The sequence below is a fragment of the Oncorhynchus gorbuscha genome, linkage group LG21, assembly GCF_021184085.1.
Source record: "Oncorhynchus gorbuscha isolate QuinsamMale2020 ecotype Even-year linkage group LG21, OgorEven_v1.0, whole genome shotgun sequence".
NCBI classification, from domain to species: domain Eukaryota; kingdom Metazoa; phylum Chordata; class Actinopteri; order Salmoniformes; family Salmonidae; genus Oncorhynchus; species Oncorhynchus gorbuscha.
Window position 1 is genome coordinate 56,340,319 of NC_060193.1, and position 20,821 is coordinate 56,361,139.

A 20,821-nucleotide genomic window follows, 5' to 3' on the forward strand; every position below is an offset into this window, starting at 1 on the left:
GATGGTGAAACTTTACAGGGGATGATCAGGTCACCAACCGTGGAGCTTCAGGGATTCTATCTGGGGTTGCCATGGATACAGTTTATAGCACTGTAGGGGAGGAGTCTTCAAGAGATGACTCCAGGAATCAGAATAATAACAATCAGCCCACTAACACAGGTAGTAACACTAACACACCTTTTACATGGTACTTCTGTGGGGATATTTTGACCATGCAGATATGTGGAGATGTTGCCAGAAATGTGTTTTTCATATTATTTGTGGTGGCATTTATTTGAAGAACATGTTTTAGTGACATCTACATACAGTATGAGAAGGTGATTACTAATGTGAGTTTAAAGTGAGCAGTGTGTGGACTAACATATATAAAATGTGTATGATGCAGTTGTAATCTGCAAGGAAAATGTGCTTTAAATTATGTACTTGTGATGAGTATTTTAAGTAACCTTCTGGGTTTTGGTTTATCTTTACATCTATGCATTTTTGCACTGTCAAAATGTCACCCATAAGAGGTAACACTGTGGATAAAGGTTGTCACTGTCGCCCCTTGCTAGGTTGTACTGTTGAAAAGCCAATTATTTCACAATCTTCATTCAGGACGTTTTCAGTTCTGAGAACTGTTTCCATGTTGTTTTGTTTCATATGATTGTTGCTAGTTTAGAGATGTGGCTTGTTTCAGAACGTCTCAAGTCCATTGCAGGTTTTGTGTCTTTAAGAGCTCATGGTTAAACCATTCATCTACTGCAGGGGTAGACAACCCTGGTCCTGGAGGGCCGTAGGAACATCATGTTTTTGATTTAACCAACCTGGAAGACCAAGTGCGTTGAATTTAGGCAATCACTGAACTGATCAATTAGATCAGTTGGTCTGGTGTGTCGCCTAGTTGGAACGAAATCCTGCTGCACTCCAGGAACAGGGTTACCTACCCCTGATCTACTGAATGTTACAAATCCAATAGTTGCTTCATCATCATTCAATATTGTCACAACAAAGATGTTTGAGAATGCTAAACTGATCTATTCTCTCTTCAGTTAGATCCAGTGATGGAAACAACCAAACCACAGGCAAGTCCTCCAGCTAATTTAAGACGTCATGAAGCAGAAGTAGCATTAGAAGTTAGATGCTCATCTGCATATCTCAGAATATCACAAGAACATAGCAATCAATCTATTTTATTTGAATTCTGTTAATCACTTTAAGTAGGAAGTCGCTGTGTAAATCAATGACACTTGATGGTAAGACACAGTGGCAGTCACCTTGAATTCTGTCACTCAGCATCCTTTTCATTGTCATCCAGAAGTGAACACAACAAATACTAATATGGTTTGTGTATGAGAATGCGAAGCTCAACTTTTCTGTCTTCTCAGTTAAACTCAGTGATGGAGTCCAGCCAGAACAAGGCAAGTCATCCAGTTCATTTAAGATTGTATAAAGTGGAAGTAACTTCTTAAGTAGCATTTGAGGTCGTAGGAGAGAGGCTGTAGTTAATGTTTTCCTTCTGTGATTCTGCAGAGACGGTTAGGCTACTGTCCAAAAAAACAGGGGATGATGACACAGACAAATTGCAGGGGAATGGAGGTGTGTATGAGACTTAAGCGGATGGTTTAACCTGTAACAGATCTGGAATCAGTGGTTTGGCAGTTACAGTACACCCAATCCATATCTGTTCCAGATGATTCATATAACTGACTGATTCTTAAAAGCTAAATACATTATACTGTGCATTACAAATATAAAGGGTTAATCTAGAACAGGGGTGTCAAATTCATTCCATGGAGGACTTCGCGTCCGCAAGTTTTTCTTTCTTATTTCAATGGAGACCTACACAACCAGGTAAGGGGAATTCTTTACTAATTAGTGACCTTAATTCATCAATCAAGTACAAGGGAGTAGAGGACGACCGATTAATTGGAATGGCTGATTAATTAGGGCTGATTTCAAGTTTTCATAACAATTTTTGGACACCAATTTGGACAATTTTTTTTGTTTTTTTTGTTACACCTTTATTTAATCTTTATTTAACTAGGCAAGTCAGTTAAGAACACATTCTTATTTTCAATGACTGCCTAGGAATGGTGGGTTAACTGCCTTGTTCAGCGGCAGAACGACCGATTTTCACATTGTCAGCTCGGGGGATCCAATCTTGCAAACTTACAGTTAACTAGTCCAACGCTATAACCACCTGCCACTCGTTGCACTCCACAAGGAGACTGCCTGTTACGCGAATGCAGTAAGCCAAGGTAAGTTGCTAGCTAGCATTAAACTTATCTCATAAAAAAACTATCAATCAATCAATCATAATCACTAGTTAACTACACATGGTTGATGATATTACTAGATATTATCTAGCGTGTCCTGCGTTGCATATAATCTAACTGAGCATACAAGCGTACAAGCATACAAGTATCTGACTGAGCAGTGGTAGGCAGCAGCAGGCTCGTAAGCATTAATTCAAAAAGCACTTTTGTGCGTTTTGCCAGCAGCTCTTCGTTGTGCGTCAAGCATTGCACTGTTTATGACTTCAAGCCTATCAACTCCCGAGATGAGGCTGGTGTAACCGATGTGAAATGGCTAGCTAGTTAGCGGGGTGCGCGCTAATAGCGTTTCAAACGTCACTCGCTCTGAGACTTGGAGTGGTTGTTCCCCTTACTCTGCATGGCTAACGCTGCTTTGAGGGTGGCTGTTGTCGTTGTGTTCCTGGTTCGAGCCCAGGGAGGAGCGAGGAGAGCTATACTGTTACACTGGCAATACTAAAGTGCCTATAAGAACATCCAATAGTCAAAGGTTAATGAAATACAAATGGTATAGAGGGAAATAGTCCTATAATTCCTATAATAACTACAACCTAAAACTTCTTACCTAGGAATATTGAAGACTCATGTTAAAAGGAACCACCAGCTTGCATATGTTCTCATGTTCTGAGCAAGGAACTGAAACGTTAGCTTTCTTACATGGCACATATTGCACTTTTACTTTCTTCTCCAACACTTTGTTTCTTTGCATTATTTAAACCAAATTGAACATGTTTCATTATTTATTGGAGGCTAAATTGATTTTATTGATGTATTATATTAAGTTAAAGGATGTGTTCATTCAGTATTGTTGTAATTGTCATTATTACAAAGAAAAAAAATGGCCGATTAATCGGTATCGTTTTTTTTTTTTTTTTTGGGGTCCTCCAACAATCGGCATCGGCGTTGAAAAATCATAATCGGTCGACCTCTACAAGGGAGGAGTGGGGCTGCATTCCGAATACGTAAAAAGGCACACCCCCAGCCCTCAAATTAAGTGGACACTTCTGATGACGTATGACGAGTTGACACTTGAAGGGCAAGGGAGGAATGTATGAATGAATGAATGAATGTTAAATGGACCGCCCTTGCCAGGACATTTGTCTCTCATTTGTCCCACGGTTGTGTTTTCAGTCGTCATGGAACCACCGGTACACCGGTAGCTGTTGTGTGGGTGCTTTATATTCTCTACAGTCATTTATGATAGCATTTCCTATCTTGGCTAGAAGACAACGCATCCGCAGACATCGAATACTTGCCATCCAACGATATTGGGTAAATCAAAACGTATTATGTGTGATGTCAGGGAAAGTTGAAAGCTAACCAAACAAAAACATCATTACTTTTATGAGATGTTTGTGCCGTCAGGTGAATTATTAACTTATTTACATGATTCTTTACTTACGTATGTTGACTTCTCCATATTGATGTTGGTTTTACGTTGAGGCTGACTTCTCTTAGCAGATGTACAATCATCACAAATTGTATTATGAGGCGTTTCAGGCCCAGGAGTGAACAGAATTATACACTCGCACACTATCACAAACGAGGTCTGAGGGGTTATGTTGCCAACTTCCTTGCTTGGCTAATTGTTTGGACCGACGGCAAAGATGGCTGCGGGGATTCCCCCAAGGGCGTAAGGCAAGTGTAAGTGGAGGATGGTGTGTCTTACATGTCTGGAATGCAGTCTGAAAATTGTCAGACATTCGGCCCTCCGTGGAATGAGTTTGACACATGACCTAGAGGGTTACTAGAAATGATCTGATTAGAACGTTTGTCCTTCTGTTCGCTTTTGCAGATAAACCTAGTAGATCCAACAGTCCTAACGATGAGTCAAAGTTTGATTGTAAGAAGACACAGTGGCATTCACCCGGAATTTTGTCATTGAGCATCCTTTTCAATGTCATCCAGAAGTGAACACAACCAATGCTAATGTGGTCTGTGTATGAGAATGTTAAGCTTAACTTTTCTTTCTTCTCCTCATCTAAAGGCAGTGATGGAGTCCAGCCAGACCCAGGCAAGTAATCCAGTTAATTTAAGGCTGTATAAAGCATAAAAAACGTCTTTAAAGATGAACTATGCAGAAATCGCTCCGCCATTTCCTGATTTCTAAAAATCTAGTAGTTAAACTAAAATTAGGCCATGTGAAGAACAAGCAGTCATTGTGTAGAGAATCATTGTACCAAAAATCAAATATATTTTCCAAACCAAAAATGTTATATATTTTTCATAACCAAAAATATTGTATATTCAGCTGTTTTGAAGCTGGTGTAAAAAAAAAAGTAGAAAAGAACAGGAAGCATAGAAGAGAGCTACTGCTTCTTAGATTAGCTTTCAATGAGAATGAAAGCTCTAGAACTCACATTTCTATGAATTTGTTTGGGTCTCCCAAAAAGTTCATTATTGTAGCTTTAAGCAGTGTTTTATGCAGTAGGAGAGAGGCTGTAGTTGATTTCCTTCTGTGTGTGATTCTGCAGATGTTACAGTGGCCATCACCAGAAATCTGTTTACATTTAATTAGGAACCTTTACTCGCGTGTGTGTGTGCGTGTGCGTGTGCGTGTGCGTGTGTGTGTGTGTGTGTGTGTGTGTGTGTGTGTGTGTGTGTGTGTGTGTGTGTGTGTGTGTGTGTGTGTGTGTGTGTGTGTGTGTGTGTGTGTGTGTGTGTGTGTGTGTGTGTGTGTGTGTGTGTGTGTGTGAGAATGCACAGCTGTAATCCCGACACCCAGAATATTTCCAAGTTTTATCATCATAACCTTATGCAAACTCAAAAGGGCAAATACCTCCTAAATTCAAGGAACCTCTTCTACTCTGTTTGCTGTAAACAATCTTGATGGATGGTGTAGCTTTACACGGTACACAGGCAACAATCAAAATGATGTTGCCCCGAATATCGTTTATTGCGCTGTAGGGGATGATCAGGTCACCAACCGTGGAGCTTCAGGGATTCTATCTGGGGTTGCCAAGGATACAGTTTATAGCACTGTAGGGGAGAAGTCTTTTAGAGATTACTCCAGGAATCAGAATAATAACAATCAGCCCACTAACACAGGTAGTAACACTAACACACCTTTTACATGGTACTTCTGTGGGGATATTTTGACCATGCAGATATGTGGAGATGTTGCCAGAAATGTGTTTCTCATATTATTTGTGGTGGCATTTATTTGAAGAACATGTTTTAGTGACATCTACATACAGTATGAGAAGGTGATTACTAATGTGAGTTTAACGTGAGCAGTGTGTGGACTAACATATATAAAATGTGTATGATGCAGTTGGAATCTGCCAGGAAAATGTGCTTTAAATTAAGTGCCTTGATGAGTATTTGAAATCATTTGTTTGGTTTTGGTTTCTCTTCACATCTATGCATTTTTTGCACAGTTAAAATGTCACCCATAGAGGCAACACTGTGGATAAAGATTGTCACTGTTACCCCTTGCTAGTTTGTATGTTCTAAAAGCCAATTATTTAATGCACCTCAGTGTGAGTCTTATTCTTTATTTGATCTGTCAATCAGAACATTTTGAGTTATCAGAACTTCCATGTTTTGTTTGAACATCTGAAGACCTTTGCAGGTTTTGTCGTCATAAAGCAGAAGTAGCATAGATGCTCATCTGCATATCACAAGAACTTAGATGACTATTTTATTTTAATTGTGTTGATAACTGTCAGCAGGAAGTCACTGTGTATGATGCTATGCCTACTGGTAAAACTTTATTGGGAAGTTATTCTTGTCAAAATAGAAGGTTAGTAAGTGGCAACTTGTAGGTGAGTGGGGGCCAGTACTACTAATATCTACACCATATTGCTGACAGTCATTCTGAAATGATACCCTTTCTACCTGTATTTACAGTAGATCTTAGGTGTGCATATACAGTACGGCAGTTGTTTATTAGTGTTCTCTGTTGTGTCCTCATTATTGAAGTAGCTTAGAGTGTAAATGTAGTATAAATCTTCCAAGAGCTCAGTGCTTGTGGTCTTGCAAAGTTTTTTCCATACATTTTCATACAGACTCTTAGATTTCCTGAAATCATCAGCAAATTTTAGACTGTATTAGATGTGTATCTGAATATCTCAGAATATCATAGGAACTTAATTCTCTGTGTGGCTAGGTATTTCTTCTGAGAGCTCCACTACCTGTAAGCTCCACTACCTGTACGCTCCACTACCTGTAAGCTCCACTACCTGTAAGCTCCACTACCCACTACAGACAGGATAGGAGTCATACAGCCCTTAACCGGGGGAGATGATTTATAGACAAACTTTGTTATTCTGTCCTCAGGGACGGCTGGCAACAATGCCAGCAGTGTAAAGCCGGTTACAGAACCTGAAGAAGGTTAAGACACTAGTTAGGTTTCCATCCAATTCGCCACAGATTTTCATGAGAATATTCTAAAATCTGCATAAAAACAATATGCATGTTTTCCCACCAGAGATGTGTTTCCATTAAACTGACTTGTAGCGGATAAAAGGCTGTGCGTGATGCCCTGGTGCACATAAAAATAACATTTGGAGTTAATTTCCCATCTACTGAATAAAAAATACAACTTAAGTGGGTATCCCATCCCATTTTCAACTCTACTGATGGTTTTTCACCCAAAAATGTGCCCTCTAGCCAACAGCTCTCAGATACAGTGTGGGCATAGCATACATGATGAGATTATTATGGACAAAAGTTCGATTATTTTTTTTATTTGTCAAACAGCAGCCAACTATCTATCATCATGTCACCAGAATAAGACCCTGAATATTTATTTTATTCATTTAAGGAGCATCAAACTCATCACCTTGGACTTTCACCACCCTGTGAAGTTCATCATTTATTTAGTCTGTAACCTAATAAACTGCGTACTTTCCAGAGTCGTAGTGGCAGGACCACACGTCATTGCGTGACTCCAAGTTTACTTGAATATGATCATTATTAAATCAATATTTGTGCATATAAATGTTTCCACTGTCATTTCTCACATAATTAATTTGACAGACACAAAGATCCCACCTTGTCTTGTGTATTTTGTCGACATTTGGAAAGTTTACTGACATTAGTTGTTTCCAACAGGCTGGCCTTTAAAAAATATTTATCGGACATGTACTTACATAAAAAGGTTGGCTGGACACCTGGTTACAGATTGAGGTGAAAGTGACGTTACACTGGAATTCTACCATCAAATATGTTGAGGATTGTTAGAACAAGTCGGGTTTGAAAAACATTGTGGTGGGAGGGCTTGTCCTGTCTAAGAAAACACTGTCTGGGAAACACTGGTGGTTCAGTAGAGAGGCTGTAGAACATGGTTTACCCTCTCTGTTTGTTTCCTCAGTGGCCGAGTCTAAAACGGATGGCAGCGCTGCACAAGTGGGCGAGGATGAGTCTAAAACGGATGGCAGCGCTGCACAAGTGGGCGAGGATGAGTCTAAAACGGATGGCAGCGCTGCACAAGTGGGCGAGGATGAGTCTAAAACGGATGGCAGCGCTGCACAAGTGGGCGAGGATGAGTCTAAAACGGATGGCAGTGCTGCACAAGTGGGCGAGGATGAGTCTAAAACGGATGGCAGCGCTGCACCAGGGGCTGACCTAAACGCAGCTGAAGGAGAGGCAAAAGGAGGTGTGTATTAGAAAGGGATAGTAAACCTCAAGTCCCTCTAAATGCATCAGGATAAATGTACAGACCTCAGTCTCAAATAGATGGGAAAGACTGGCATCTTAAACTGTCATAACAGAGCAGGAATTAGTGCCATTGTAATTACAGCATTCTTGAATCACATTCATTCTGAATGGTTTCATTTCTCAAGTTCAGTTCTCCTATTGTGTTTTCTTGCAGGGAAATATGATTCCGTATTGTAGGACGGTAAGTTGGAGTGTGATAACAATGTAGACTGTTAGTCTGTTACCAACTCTTGTTCCTACTAACTGACGTCTCTCTAGACAGGGAACTGTGGACCAGAGGTACGCAGAGGATCATGAAGACAAGAGAACCCACCGTCTCACCTGAGTTACCAGCACTGGACGACAAGACATTCTAACGTTCAGAGAACATTTCCATAGCAATAGACTGGCTTGTGTTCGGTGAAACTGAGGTCCATTTTTAACAGTCATTTGTCCTTTCTAAACAAGTGTGCTTTATAAAAACAAGGAGTGGGAAATGTGTGGCAATAGTTTGACCCCTAGAAGACCTTTTTGAAATTGAAAGTATAGAAATGCACAAGCCCAACAAAGAAAAGAGATTCAGTTCAACCAAAAATGTCCTTTAAATCCAGGATTCCCAAGATTCAATTCAGTTCTTTCCCAAAAAAGGTAAATCCACAAAAAAATATAAATTATATTCCAATAGTAAGAGCAGGAGAGTCGATCAACAATTCACATTCAATCAGATACACTAATCATTCCGTGGTGTTGAATGGAAGTCCTTAAATCCAGTCATTTCCCTTTTATTGGCAAATAATCCAGTGGAACAGGTTTAAACTACACCATTACGGAGCTATTTTACTTGCAAAGTTTTCAAAAAAGCATTTTCTCTTTGTTCCTCACACCATAGCCTAGCCACACACACATGACCACATACTTAAATTGACAGGTATCATTTCTGGCCAATCAACAGATTATCCACTTTGTGGCACTTACATCATGGCAAGGAATACATGCATGACCATTAATTCTGTTTCGTATCACATTTAATGTGGCAACGCTACACGCGTTAGTTGATTTGAATCTTGTTTAGTAAGTAATGTCCAAAGCTGCCCTCTTCTACTCTGCATATGTCTGATCTTCCACCTGTCCTCTCTTCTATTTAAGAACACAATTATTGCTAGCAAGTGTTATGCACATGTCAAGATATTAAGTAAACAAGCAGAGGAATTTCCATGCCCTGAACATACCGTAGGCCTACTGTATTTGAACTGAATTTGCTTGTTTGTATGCTTATATTGACATGATCACTTTCCCTTGTTGTACATGAATCCTAGTGTATGTGGTTTGTGTGTTGTTTGTGTGTTGTATGTAAGAAGTTTTGATAAAAGCCTTTATATATTTTGCAAAAAACCCTCAGGCCAAATATATTTAAATATGAAAATAACAAGGGGTGCTGCTGAGAATCTTTGTCATAGTATTTTTCTCCGCTCATATAGGAGTATTTTGTTTATATTATTAACACACACACATACACACACATATATATATATATATATATATATATATATATATATATATATATATATATATATATATATATATATATATATATATATATATATATATATATCAAAAGTTTGGAAACCTATTCATTCAAGGGGTTTTTCTTTATTTTGATAATTTTCTACATTGTAGAATCCTAGTGAAGACATTAATGAGGCTGGTAACTCTAATGAACTTCTCCTGTGCAGCAGAGGTAATTCTGGGTCTTCCTTTCCTGTGGTGGTCCTCATGAGAGCCAGTTTCATCATAGCTCTTGATGGTTTTTGCAACTGCACTTGAAGAAACTTTCAAAGTTCTTGAATTTTTCCAGAGGCAAAATAACCAGGGATGTTGTCTTGATAAGTGTGTGAATTAGACAATTTTCTTGTCCTGCTAAGCCTTCAAAATGTGACACATACTTTTGGGTGTCAGGGAAAATGTATGGAGTAAAAAGTACATTATTTTCTTTAGAAATGCAGTGAAGAAGTTGTCCGAAATATAAATAGTAAAGTACAGATACATTCTTAGCATTCTCTCAACCAGCTTCATGATGTAGTCACCTGGAATGCATTTCAATTAATAGGTGTGCCTTGTTAAAAGTTAATTTGTGGACTTTCTTGCTTTCTTAATGCCTTTGACCCAATCAGTTGTGTTGGGACAAGGTAGGGGTGGTATACAGAAGATGTCCTATTTGGTAAAAGACCAAGTCCTTATTATGGCAAGAACAGCTCAAATAAGCAAAGACAAATGACAGCCCATCATTACTTTAAGACATGAAGGTCAGTCAATCCAGAAAAATTCAAGAACTTTGAAAGTTTCTTCAAGTGGAGCCGCAAAAACCAGCAAGCGCTATGATAAAACTGCCTCTCATGAGGACCGCCACAGGAAATGAAGACCCAGAGTTCTCTCTGCTGCAGAGGATAAGTTAATTAAGGTTACCAGCCTCAGAAATCATCAATTAACTGCACCTCAGGTTGTTCAAGTAACACACATCTCAACATCAGCTTTTCAGAGGAGACTACATGAATCAGTCCTTCATGGTCTAATTACTGCAAAGAAACCACTACTAAAGGACACCAATAGGAAGAAGACTTGCTTGGGCAAAGAAAGACGATCAATGGACACTTAGACTGGTGGAAATGTATTTTTATCTGATGTTTCCAAATTTGAGATATTTGGTTGCAACTGCCGTGTTTTTGTGAGAGGCAGAGTCGGTGAACGGATATCTCTGCTTGTGTGGTTCCCACCGTGAAGCATGGAGGAAGAGGTGTGATGGTGTGAGGGTGCTTTTGCCGGTGACATTGTAAGTGATTTATTTAGAATTCAAGGCACACTTAACCAGCATGGCTACCACAACATTCTGCAGCGACACGCCATCCCATCTGGTTTGCGCTTAGTGGGACTATCATTTGTTTTTCAACAGGACAATGACCCAATACATCTCCAGGCTGTGTAAGGGGACTTTGACCAAGAAGGAGAGTGATGGACTGCTGCATCAGATGACCTGGCCTCCACAATCACTCGACCTCAACCCAATTGAGGGTTGAGGCAAAGGATGGCTACTTTGAGGAATCTAAAATAAAACCAAAAAATTACAGAAAAGTTTTACTTTCACTTTTACGTCATGTCTGCTAGGTAGGCAGGCGTAAGACTGCCACAGTGAGTCAACATACTACAAAAAGTCGGTAGCTACAAACAAACTAGCAAAATTACTTCTAAGAAAAGGCTCACACTTCATAGCGTCACTTTGACAGAAGCGATACTCTGCGCAGTATCATCAGGTAGGTTATTCTGTTGCACAGGTTGTTGTCTGGGTGGCGCAAAACTCTTCTTTTAAAGATGCACTCGTGTTTATTACAAGTTACTGGTCTGTTATGTGTGCTGATTACAAACAAGGATATCACAAGTCAATACAGCATAATCTTACGACACTGCTAATAAAAACACAGATACCTTAAAAAAATGGAGGGGCGTGGATCAGAAAACCAGTCAGTATCTGGTGTGACCTCCATTTTCCTCATGAGGCGCAACGCATCTCCTTTGCATAGAGTTGATCAGACTGTGGAATGTTGGCCCACTCCTTTTCAATGGCTGTGCGAAGTTGCTGCATATTGGCGTGAACTGGAACTGGTGAACTGGAACACATCGATCCAGAACATCCCAAACATGCTCAATGGGTGACATGCCTGGTGAATATGCAGGCCATGGAAGAACCTGAACATTTTCTGCTTCCTGCAATTGTGTACAGTTCCTTGCGACATGGGGCTGTGTATTGTCATACTGAAACATTAGGTGATGGCGGTGGATGAATGGTACGACAATGGGCGTCAGGATCTTGTCACGGTAACTGTGCATTCAAATGGCCATAGATAAAATGCAATTGTGTTCATTGTCTTTAGCTTTTGTCTGCTCATACCATAACTCCACCGCCACAATGGGGCACACTGTTCACAAGGTTGATGTCAGCAAACAGCTTGCCCAAATGACGCCAGTCATCTGCCTGGTACAGTTGAAACATCTGTGGCATTGTGTTGTGTGACAAAACTGCACATTCTAGAGTGGCCTTTTATTGTCCCTAGCACAATATTCATCTGTGTAATGATCATGCTGTTTAATCAGCTTGTTGACATACAGTGCGGAGAACAAGTATTTGATACACTGCCGATTTTGCAGGTTTTCCTACTCACAAAGCATGTAGAGGTCTGTAATGCAAATTAATTACTTAAAAATCATACAATGTGATTTTCTGGATTTTTGTTTTAGATTCCGTCTCTCACAGTTGAAGTGTACCTATGATACAAATTACAGATCTCTACATGCTTTGTAAGCAGGAAAACCTTCAAAATCGGCAGTATATCAAATACTTGTTCTCCCCACTGTACCACACCTGTCAGGTGGATGGATTATCTTGACAAAGGTGAAATGCTCACTAACAAGGATGTAAACAAATTTGTGCACAACATTTGAGAGAAATAAGCTTTTTGTGCATATGGCAAATTTCTGGGATCTTTTATTTCAGCTCATGGAACCAACACTTTACATGTTGTGTTTATATTTTGGTTCTGTATACATAGTTATAGTTGTTGTTTAGAAGTGGAAGCAAAGGTGGTGGATAAATAACACATTTTACCGAGGCCTTTTACCATTGAAAAGAATGGTGACGGTTCTGGTCTTAAGTGGGTATTTTCCTCTCTCATGTTAGTATACTTTTACTGTGTGGTGTGAGCATGCTTTTCCTGTGTGAGCTCATGGTTCATCCATAATATCTGGCATGCTCACGCGAGAGGGAACAGCTGGCTCTGATCTACTTACTTCCCCCTCCTGCTTGCCTCACCCACCCCACCCAGAAACAATTATCCAGTGTGATGTCTAACCCTGGGGAACCCCCTCCATGGGGTCTGGGCAATAAGTAGACCAGAGATGCCCCGCTCGATTAGAAAAAATTGGATAGTGGGGCTTCTTGCTTTCTCTACCTTCTCTGGGGGAAGCATTAGAAGTGTTGATTTTGGATGCACTGTGAGGCCTGGGTAATTTTGTAATATCTCAATAATTGTAGTGTCTCAATCATGATGATACCCTCAGTTAACTCCAGCGGCAGTGAGTGGGCAAAGTGGGCAGCTCAGAAAGTTAATGTAATTTTTTAATACCCTTTAAAATAAAGTGTTACTCTGGCTTCTAATTTGAATACATCAATAATCTTTTATATGTTTGGAATGTCTGTTTTTCCAGATCAGCTTAATCTTAAGGTGGGGCGTGAGCTTGTGTTGACGCCGGACAAGTCCACAGTGCCTGACTCCATCATAAGCATCATATGGAAGCATGGGAAGAACAAGGTGGCAGACTGGGACAAGGATTTTGGTGGTCTGGACATCTATGCTGCCTTCAAAGAGCGTACAACCCTGGACCAGACTACTGGAAAGCTGAGAATCAGTGGATTGATGAAAACAGACAGTGGAGTTTATTCTGTGGAGTGTAACAGCAGAGCCCCATCTGTTTAGCTATAAAAAAGTTTTGCCTGTTATTTGTGTTAATACGTGTCACATATCAGTTTGCAAACTGTTGTATTTCACCTGTTAGTAACCCAAGTGCCTCACCTTAATAATTTGATCCCATTCCCCTTCATAACAGCCTAATGTTCTGACTTGGTGGTGCACATGTAGCCTATAGCCTGTTTTAGAGAAATGTCATCATTTAGTATTCAAATAACTTTCGTCTGCTTATATGGCCCCTTTATTTATCATACGGTTCTGACTTGGCGTACAGAGAGAATATTTTAAGAACGGACCATGTTCTGAATTCTGTCGTTGTACATTTCAAAAGTCCTTGTAATGACGACGCTGTGACTCGAGAAGCAGGTGAAACGTTTAATAAAATAACAAATATGAAACGAGACAGCGGCGACGATGCATGAACACATGAACAATACCGACAGGAATGAACGTAAGGGAGGGACAGAAAGATAATAGCGTCCAGGTGTGAATCATAATGATCTGCAGGTGCGCTTAATGATGGATGCCAGGTGTGCATAATGATGAATCCCAGGACCGATGGTTAGTATTCTGGCGAAGTCAAACACCGGAGGGGAGGAGCAGGAGTAGACGTGACAGTGCTGAACAAATAGTTATTGTGACTACGCCCATTTTAGCTCGCTCATTAATGTCATAATCAAAATTACGGATTGCCTTCTATACACTCATCGTTCCCTTGTGCCATAGTTTGTACACCTAAATTGTCAGTAGAAACCACATTCGTTTAAGCAAGTCAGCCAGATCAGCTATGTTATTTAAAAGTCAGTAAATGAGTCTGAATGAATTGTTTCGATGCCAGATAAAGCTCCGCTGATAGCCAGTAGTAGCGGTGGTAAGGATTCCCTCCATGATGCTGAAAAGAAGGGTCTGCTGTTGGGCGCCGTTTGCCACTGTTATAGTGCAATTGTTAGTGTTGAGTTGTGGATTTGCTGGCATGCAGCTACCATTTTATTTACTTTTTGCCCCACCAAGATCGCCACTGTTTACAAGACATAAACTTTCTGTCACCAGTACCTTGTTATATGTGTGTGTTTGTGTATATAGTGCCGTGAAAAAGTATTTGCCCCCTTTCTGATTTTTTTTCTATTTCGGCAACATGTTTTGACACAGAATATTTTTTGATCTTCAACCAAAACATAATATTAGATAAAGGAAACCTGAGTGAACTAATAAAACAACATGTGGATACTTGAGGGTTTTGGCGCATGAGCTGCTCGTTTCAGGTCCTTCCACAACATTTAGTGGTGGTAGCTATTCAAGTGTGTTAACTTCTGTGCAGCGTGGGGAGCCAACACGATGCAGAACAGACCCCCAATATGCAGGCTAAGTGGAGCAGGCACTGTGCGCAGTTAAGGGGGACATCTGCAGCACCGAAAGTAATGCAAATTCTAGTGCCAAATCATTTTTCATGTTCTAGTATTGAAAAAGTACCTTAAGATTCCGTATACCGTGCAACACTATATCAAGCATTTTCCCAAATTATTCCTGTTTCTTTCCTCTATTTACAGGGGCAGTCCCCAAACCTACAATCACTTCTTCCTGTAACCCAGACAAAACCTCCTGCACTCTGACCTGTGAAGGTGACACCACTGATGCTCAACCAGTCACCTACAGCTGGAAAGTGGGAGAGGGGCCGTGGGAGGTCTTAGACAAACAGCAGAATGTCTGTAAGAGCAACACTGGCAAATCAACCAGCGGTTACAAGTACATCTGCAAGCTGAATAATGCTGTTAGTGGGGAAGTCAGTGAGCCAGTTGGAGAGGTGTTTGGTCCAGATGAGTGGACACTCATAAGTGTGTTACAGTCTTATGTATTGGTATGTCAGTAACACTGCTAGTGTTGTGGGACATTTTGAATGTTGCACTATGTAGAAAACAGACAGTGGAGTTTATTCTGTTGAGTTGAACAGCACACTGCTTTAGGGGACATATACATTCTGTTATCAGTTTGTGTGTGTGTGTACATCTGTGTGTATGTGTGGTCGTGTAGAAACAGACGGTTATGTATTGCAGTGCCTCATAAGCAGTTTGCCAAATTATTCCTCTCTGATACATGTATGAGATGTCTGCTTTTCCAGAGTATCTTTATCATAAAGTGGGAGGGAAGCTCGTGTTGACGCCGGACAAGTCCACAGTGACTGACCCCATCACAAGCATCCTATGGAAGCATGGGAAGTACAAGGTGGCAGAATGGGACAAGGATTTTGGTGGTCTGGACATCTATGCTGACTTTAAAGAGCGTACAACCCTGGACCAAACTACTGGAGAGCTGAGAATCAGTGGATTGATGAAAACAGACAGTGGAGTTTATTCTGTGGAGTTCAACAGCAAACTGCTAGACAAGACATATACACTATCTGTTATCAGTAAGTGTGTGTGTGTGTGTGTGTGTGTGTGTGTGTGTGTGTGTGTGTGTGTGTGTGTGTGTGTGTGTGTGTGTGTGTGTGTGTGTGTGTGTGTGTGTGTGTGTGTGTACATCTGTATGGAACACCGTTTGGGTCTTAAAGCACATGGTCAAAACGCAATCTTTTTAATGCTACGTGTGTAAAGTAAACAGGTGCAGGCGCTAAATTAACGCGAATAAACATCTTCACGCACTAAATTAACGCCAAACATGCGTCTAATAAGCTTGTGCAGGCGGTCCAACATGTGCTAAATAAACAGCTGTCAGCGGTCCTGCACAAGTCAAATGAACCCCTACAGCTGCTAAATATACACTTACACACGCTAACATAACACGTTCTTTAATATGAACATTTTACTAGACAATTCCCCTCTTCCTTTCAACCAGGTTTCACAGTTTGAAGGAACTTCCTTTTCCACTTGCATTGCAAGCAGAGTATGAACATTTACAAGGTAACGGTTTTGTCTTGGAAAATTGTTGTTATTGAATCTTAAAGTTTATCAGCTAGTTTACAGTTGAAGGATCTGTTTCTCATCACTGGCTTTAAAATTCAGCCAACATTAATCTCACACCAGGATCAGCAGTGCTTAGCATAAACTAAATCAGATACTTGCCAACTAATTTAGCTAATGTCGGTAGCCTCGAACCCTGGCCATATTGGGGCGGCAGGGTAGCCTAGTGGTTAGAGTGTTGGACTAGCAAGTTCAAACCCCCGAGCTGACAAGGCACAAATCTGTCGGTCTGCCCCTGAACAGGCAGTTAACCCACTGTTCCTAGGCCGTCATTGAAAATAAGAATTTGTTCTTAGATGACTTGCCTAGTTAAATAAAGGTTAAATATATATATATATCATATACTTTGCCTCAAACTGCTAGCCACAGTGAACCGCGCCTGTCTTGTGTTTTATTAAAAGCCCTGCTGAAAAAACATGTCAACTATAACTGCCACAGAAACACATTGAATTATGTTAATACTATCAAGGTAAATGACATACCAACAAGCTTGGCTTGAATGCAGGGCCAGGCATACATAGATTAGACAACGGAGATGCTCAACATCCCGGTAGTTCTCGTTGGTCTTTATCATTGACTAAAGGAAGACAAGCTACCTAAATGTGACTTATTGGCCAGTACTGAAGCAGGACATGCTTTTTGAGTTACGTTTTTAGCCCAAAACCTTGTATTTAAGCAAAACAACGGCTGAAGGTAGGCTAGCGTTAGCCGTGCTAGCTCGCATTTGGCATGAAGACACTGAAAAGCTCACACAAAGCAAATTTGTCTAGTGACAACTTTGTAAAAACCCTTGCTAACATCTACATGTCAGCTTTCGAACAGAGTAGACTTTAATGGGCATGTACACTTGGTTTTTTGATTATTTATATTCCATCGAAGCTTATTATGGTAAAATGCCTTCAGGCATATACTCTGTACTGCTTCAAAGGAATAGGGTTCCCATTCCTTCCACTTTATTTTCACACAATTGTCTTGCAGAAGGGAACCATGAAGAGGAGCTCGGAGTGGGCAAGGGAGAGGCTGATGAAGCAGCAGAGAATACCTGATTCATCAAGTATCATTAACCCCAATCAAATATCCAATGTCATTAAAACATGTATCCCAATTTACAGTCAAGTAACATCGGTCAGTTGTGTTAATGTTATGAACTACAAACCATCTATGGTTCTTGGAGTCAATGAATCAATTGAAAGTGACTACAATTAGACATTTTAAAACTGTGTCAGTAAATATGACAAAAAAAGTCATCTGCTCTTATGGTTGTGTTTACATTTCTTCAACACTTCAATCCGACACTCTTGCTAATGTTTGACGTCAGGCAAAACGTCTTCAGCCACCGTAGGACGGAGAGCCGCTGGTTGGCATTTTTGTCTGTGTGGGTGTACCAGGAAAGGACGTTAGAAGTTATGTCTCCATGATATCGAAGCTTCTTACCATCTCCACTGCAGCCCAGTCGATATCGATTTTAAAAAACAGGAACAATAGATATTGTGTAGCACATAGTAGCAAAAAAAATCACTGGAACAACATGTTTGCCTATTCTCCCAACAAATGTCAATTATACATTTTTACATGCGTCAGAGTGCATTTTATTTTTTAGCTCTGCTTTTAACGCCATCCTGACCCACAAACTGGTTAGCAGACTCAGGGCTCTGGGTGTAAATCCTGTAATAACATTTTTTTTTTTTTTTTTACATTATCACAAGAATGTGTATCCCCAGAATGGACCCATGATCATGAGTACATGAAGGAGCTGTGGGACCTGACATAATGGTGAAAGGACAACAGTCTCAGCGTAAGCAAAACAAAGTAAATGGTGACACTTGACCGTTCTCCCATCTACTGTACATTGACATGGAGATGATCAGCAGCTTCAAGTTCCTGGGTACCCTGATATCCTTTTCTGACCCTCAGTTACTTCAATCATTCCCACTTGTGTTTCGCCACTACCCTCAATCTTGCTGTACCACGACCTATGTACCAAGTACAGTGTGTTTGTATTGCCATAACATGTAAATGAAATGTCCATATTTACTGTAAGATGTATTTATGGGAACATTGCACATTGTAACATAGTCCCTTAACATACATGACTTAACTACTTTGCATAATTCTCAGTTTACCCACTAAGAAATCATACATATATTAAAGCTGCATTATGAATTACTGTCCAATTGATTCTGGTTGTTTGTAATGTTTTTGAAAACTTTCACGACAACTTTTTTTTGCTCATGGACACTGGAAACTTTCATAATATCAATTATTTTGGGACACATCACCAATTAACAGTGGCTGCAGCATCCCGAACTTACTAGGTTGTCATGCAATAAACATTTTGGATAATCCCCCTTAAATCAATTCGTATTTGTCACATGCGCCAACTACAACCGGTGTAGACCTTACAGTGAAATGCTTACTTACAAACCAACAATGCAGTTTTAAAAAATTACAAAAAAAGTAAAGTAAATAATTAAAGAGCATCAGTAAAATAACAATAGCGAGGCTATATACAGAGGATACCGGTACAGAGAATGTGGCTCCGGTTGAGTTAATATACACTGCTCAAAAAAATAAAGGGAACACTAAAATAACACATCCTAGATCTGAATGAATTAAATATTCTTATTAAATACGTTTTTCTTTACATAGTTGAATGTGCGGACAATAAAATCACACAAAAATGATCAATGGAAATCAAATTTATCAACCCATGGAGGTCTGGATTTGGAGTCACACTCAAAATTAAAGTGGAAAACCACACTACAGGCTGATCCAACTTTGATGTAATGGCCTTAAAACAAGTCAAAATGAGGCGCAGTAGTGTGTGTGGCCTCCACGTGCCTGTATCTCCCTACAACGCCTGGGCATGCTCCTGATGAGGTGGCGAATAGTCTCCTGAGGGATCTCCTCCCAGACCTGGACTAAAGTATCCGCCAACTCCTGGACAGTCTGTGGTGCAACGTGGCGTTGGTGGATGGAGCGAGACATATATATAAAAAAAATAGACATGATGCCCCAGATGTGCTCAATTGGATTCAGGTCTGGGGAACGGGCGGGCCAGTCCATAGCATCAATGCCTGCCTCTTGCAGGAACTGCTGACACACTCCAGCCACATGAGGTCTAGCATTGTCTTGCATTAGAAGGAACACAGGGCCAACCGCACCAGCATATGGTCTCACAAGAGGTCTGAGGATCTCATCTCGGTACCTAATGGCAGTCAGGCTACCTCTGGCGAGCACATGGAGGGCTGTGCGGCCCCCCAAAGAAATGCCACCCCACACCATGACTGATCCACCGCCAAACCGGTCATGCTGGAAGATGTTGCAGGCAGCAGACCGTTCTCCACGGCGTCTCCAGACTCTATCACGTCTGTCACATGCTCAGTGTGAACCTGCTTTCATCTGTGAAGAGCACAGGGCGCCAGTGGCGAATTTGCCAATCTTGGTGTTCTCTGGCAAATGCCAAACGTCCTGCACGGTGTTGGGCTGTAAGCACAACCCCCACCTGTGGACTTCGGGCCCTCATACCACCCTCATGGAGTCTGTTTCTGACCGTTTGAGCAGACCCATGCACATTTGTGGCCTGCTGGAGGTCATTTTGCAGGGCTCTGGCAGTGCTCCTCCTGCTCCTCCTTGCACAAAGGCGGAGGTAGCGGTCCTGCTGCTGGGTTGTTGCCCTCCTACGGCCTCCTCCACGTCTCCTGATGTACTGGCCTGTCTCCTGGTAGCGCCTCCATGCTCTGGACACTACGCTGACAGACACAGCAAACCTTCTTGCCACAGCTCGCATTGATGTTCCATCCTGGATCAGCTGCACTACCTGAGCCACTTGTGTCGGTTGTAGACTCCGTCTCATGCTACCACTAGAGTGAAAGCACCGCCAGCATTCAAAAGTGACCAAAACATCAGCCACGAAGCATAGGAACTGAGAAGTGGTCTGGTCACCACCTGCAGAACCACTCCTTTATTGGGGGTGTCTTGCTAATTTCCTATAATTTCCACCTGTTGTCTATTCCATTTGCACAACAGAATGTGACATTTATTGTCAATCAGTGTTGCTTCCTAAGTGGACAGTTTGATTTCACAGAAGTGTGATTGACTTGGAGTTACATTGTGTTGTTTAAGTGTTCCCTTTATTTTTTTGAGCAGTGTATATACATGTAGGTAGAGAAATGAAAGTGACTATGCATAGATAGAATAGCAGCAAATAGACTGGGTAGCCATTTGATTAGATGGTTAGTAGTCTTATGGCTTGGGGGTAGAATCTGTTTAGAAGCCTCTTGGACCTTGTCACGCGGGACTAGGTGTGTGTGCAGGAATCAGACGCAGAAAGAGAGAGTAACGGAGTAAAGTGCTTTACTATTGCACACCAAACTGATAAGCCCAATAAAATACAGGGCGCAGGACACTATACCAG

The 20,821-nt window shown here is 40.9% G+C and overlaps 1 protein-coding gene across 5 annotated transcripts in view; it reads left to right on the forward strand.

Annotated features, from left to right (window-relative positions):
* The window catches only part of LOC124007819, a 46,939-nt gene extending 37,557 nt beyond the window's left edge, over positions 1–9,382 (forward strand). Inside the window, exons 7-15 of one of the 5 annotated variants that reach the window (XM_046318602.1) lie at positions 19–159; positions 1,032–1,064; positions 1,368–1,400; positions 1,513–1,578; positions 4,090–4,137; positions 4,282–4,308; positions 7,612–7,896; positions 8,113–8,139; positions 8,221–9,382. In XM_046318602.1, the coding sequence (XP_046174558.1) occupies positions 19–159; positions 1,032–1,064; positions 1,368–1,400; positions 1,513–1,578; positions 4,090–4,137; positions 4,282–4,308; positions 7,612–7,896; positions 8,113–8,135 (656 nt within the window). In that variant the 3' untranslated portion in view covers positions 8,136–8,139; positions 8,221–9,382. Of the gene's footprint in view, positions 1–18; positions 160–1,031; positions 1,065–1,367; positions 1,401–1,512; positions 1,579–4,089; positions 4,138–4,281; positions 4,309–7,611; positions 7,897–8,112; positions 8,140–8,216 lie in introns of all 5 variants that reach the window. The other 4 variants (XM_046318601.1, XM_046318597.1, XM_046318603.1 and 1 more) reach the window with 4 other exon arrangements.
* The last annotated feature ends 11,439 nt before the right edge of the window (positions 9,383–20,821 follow it).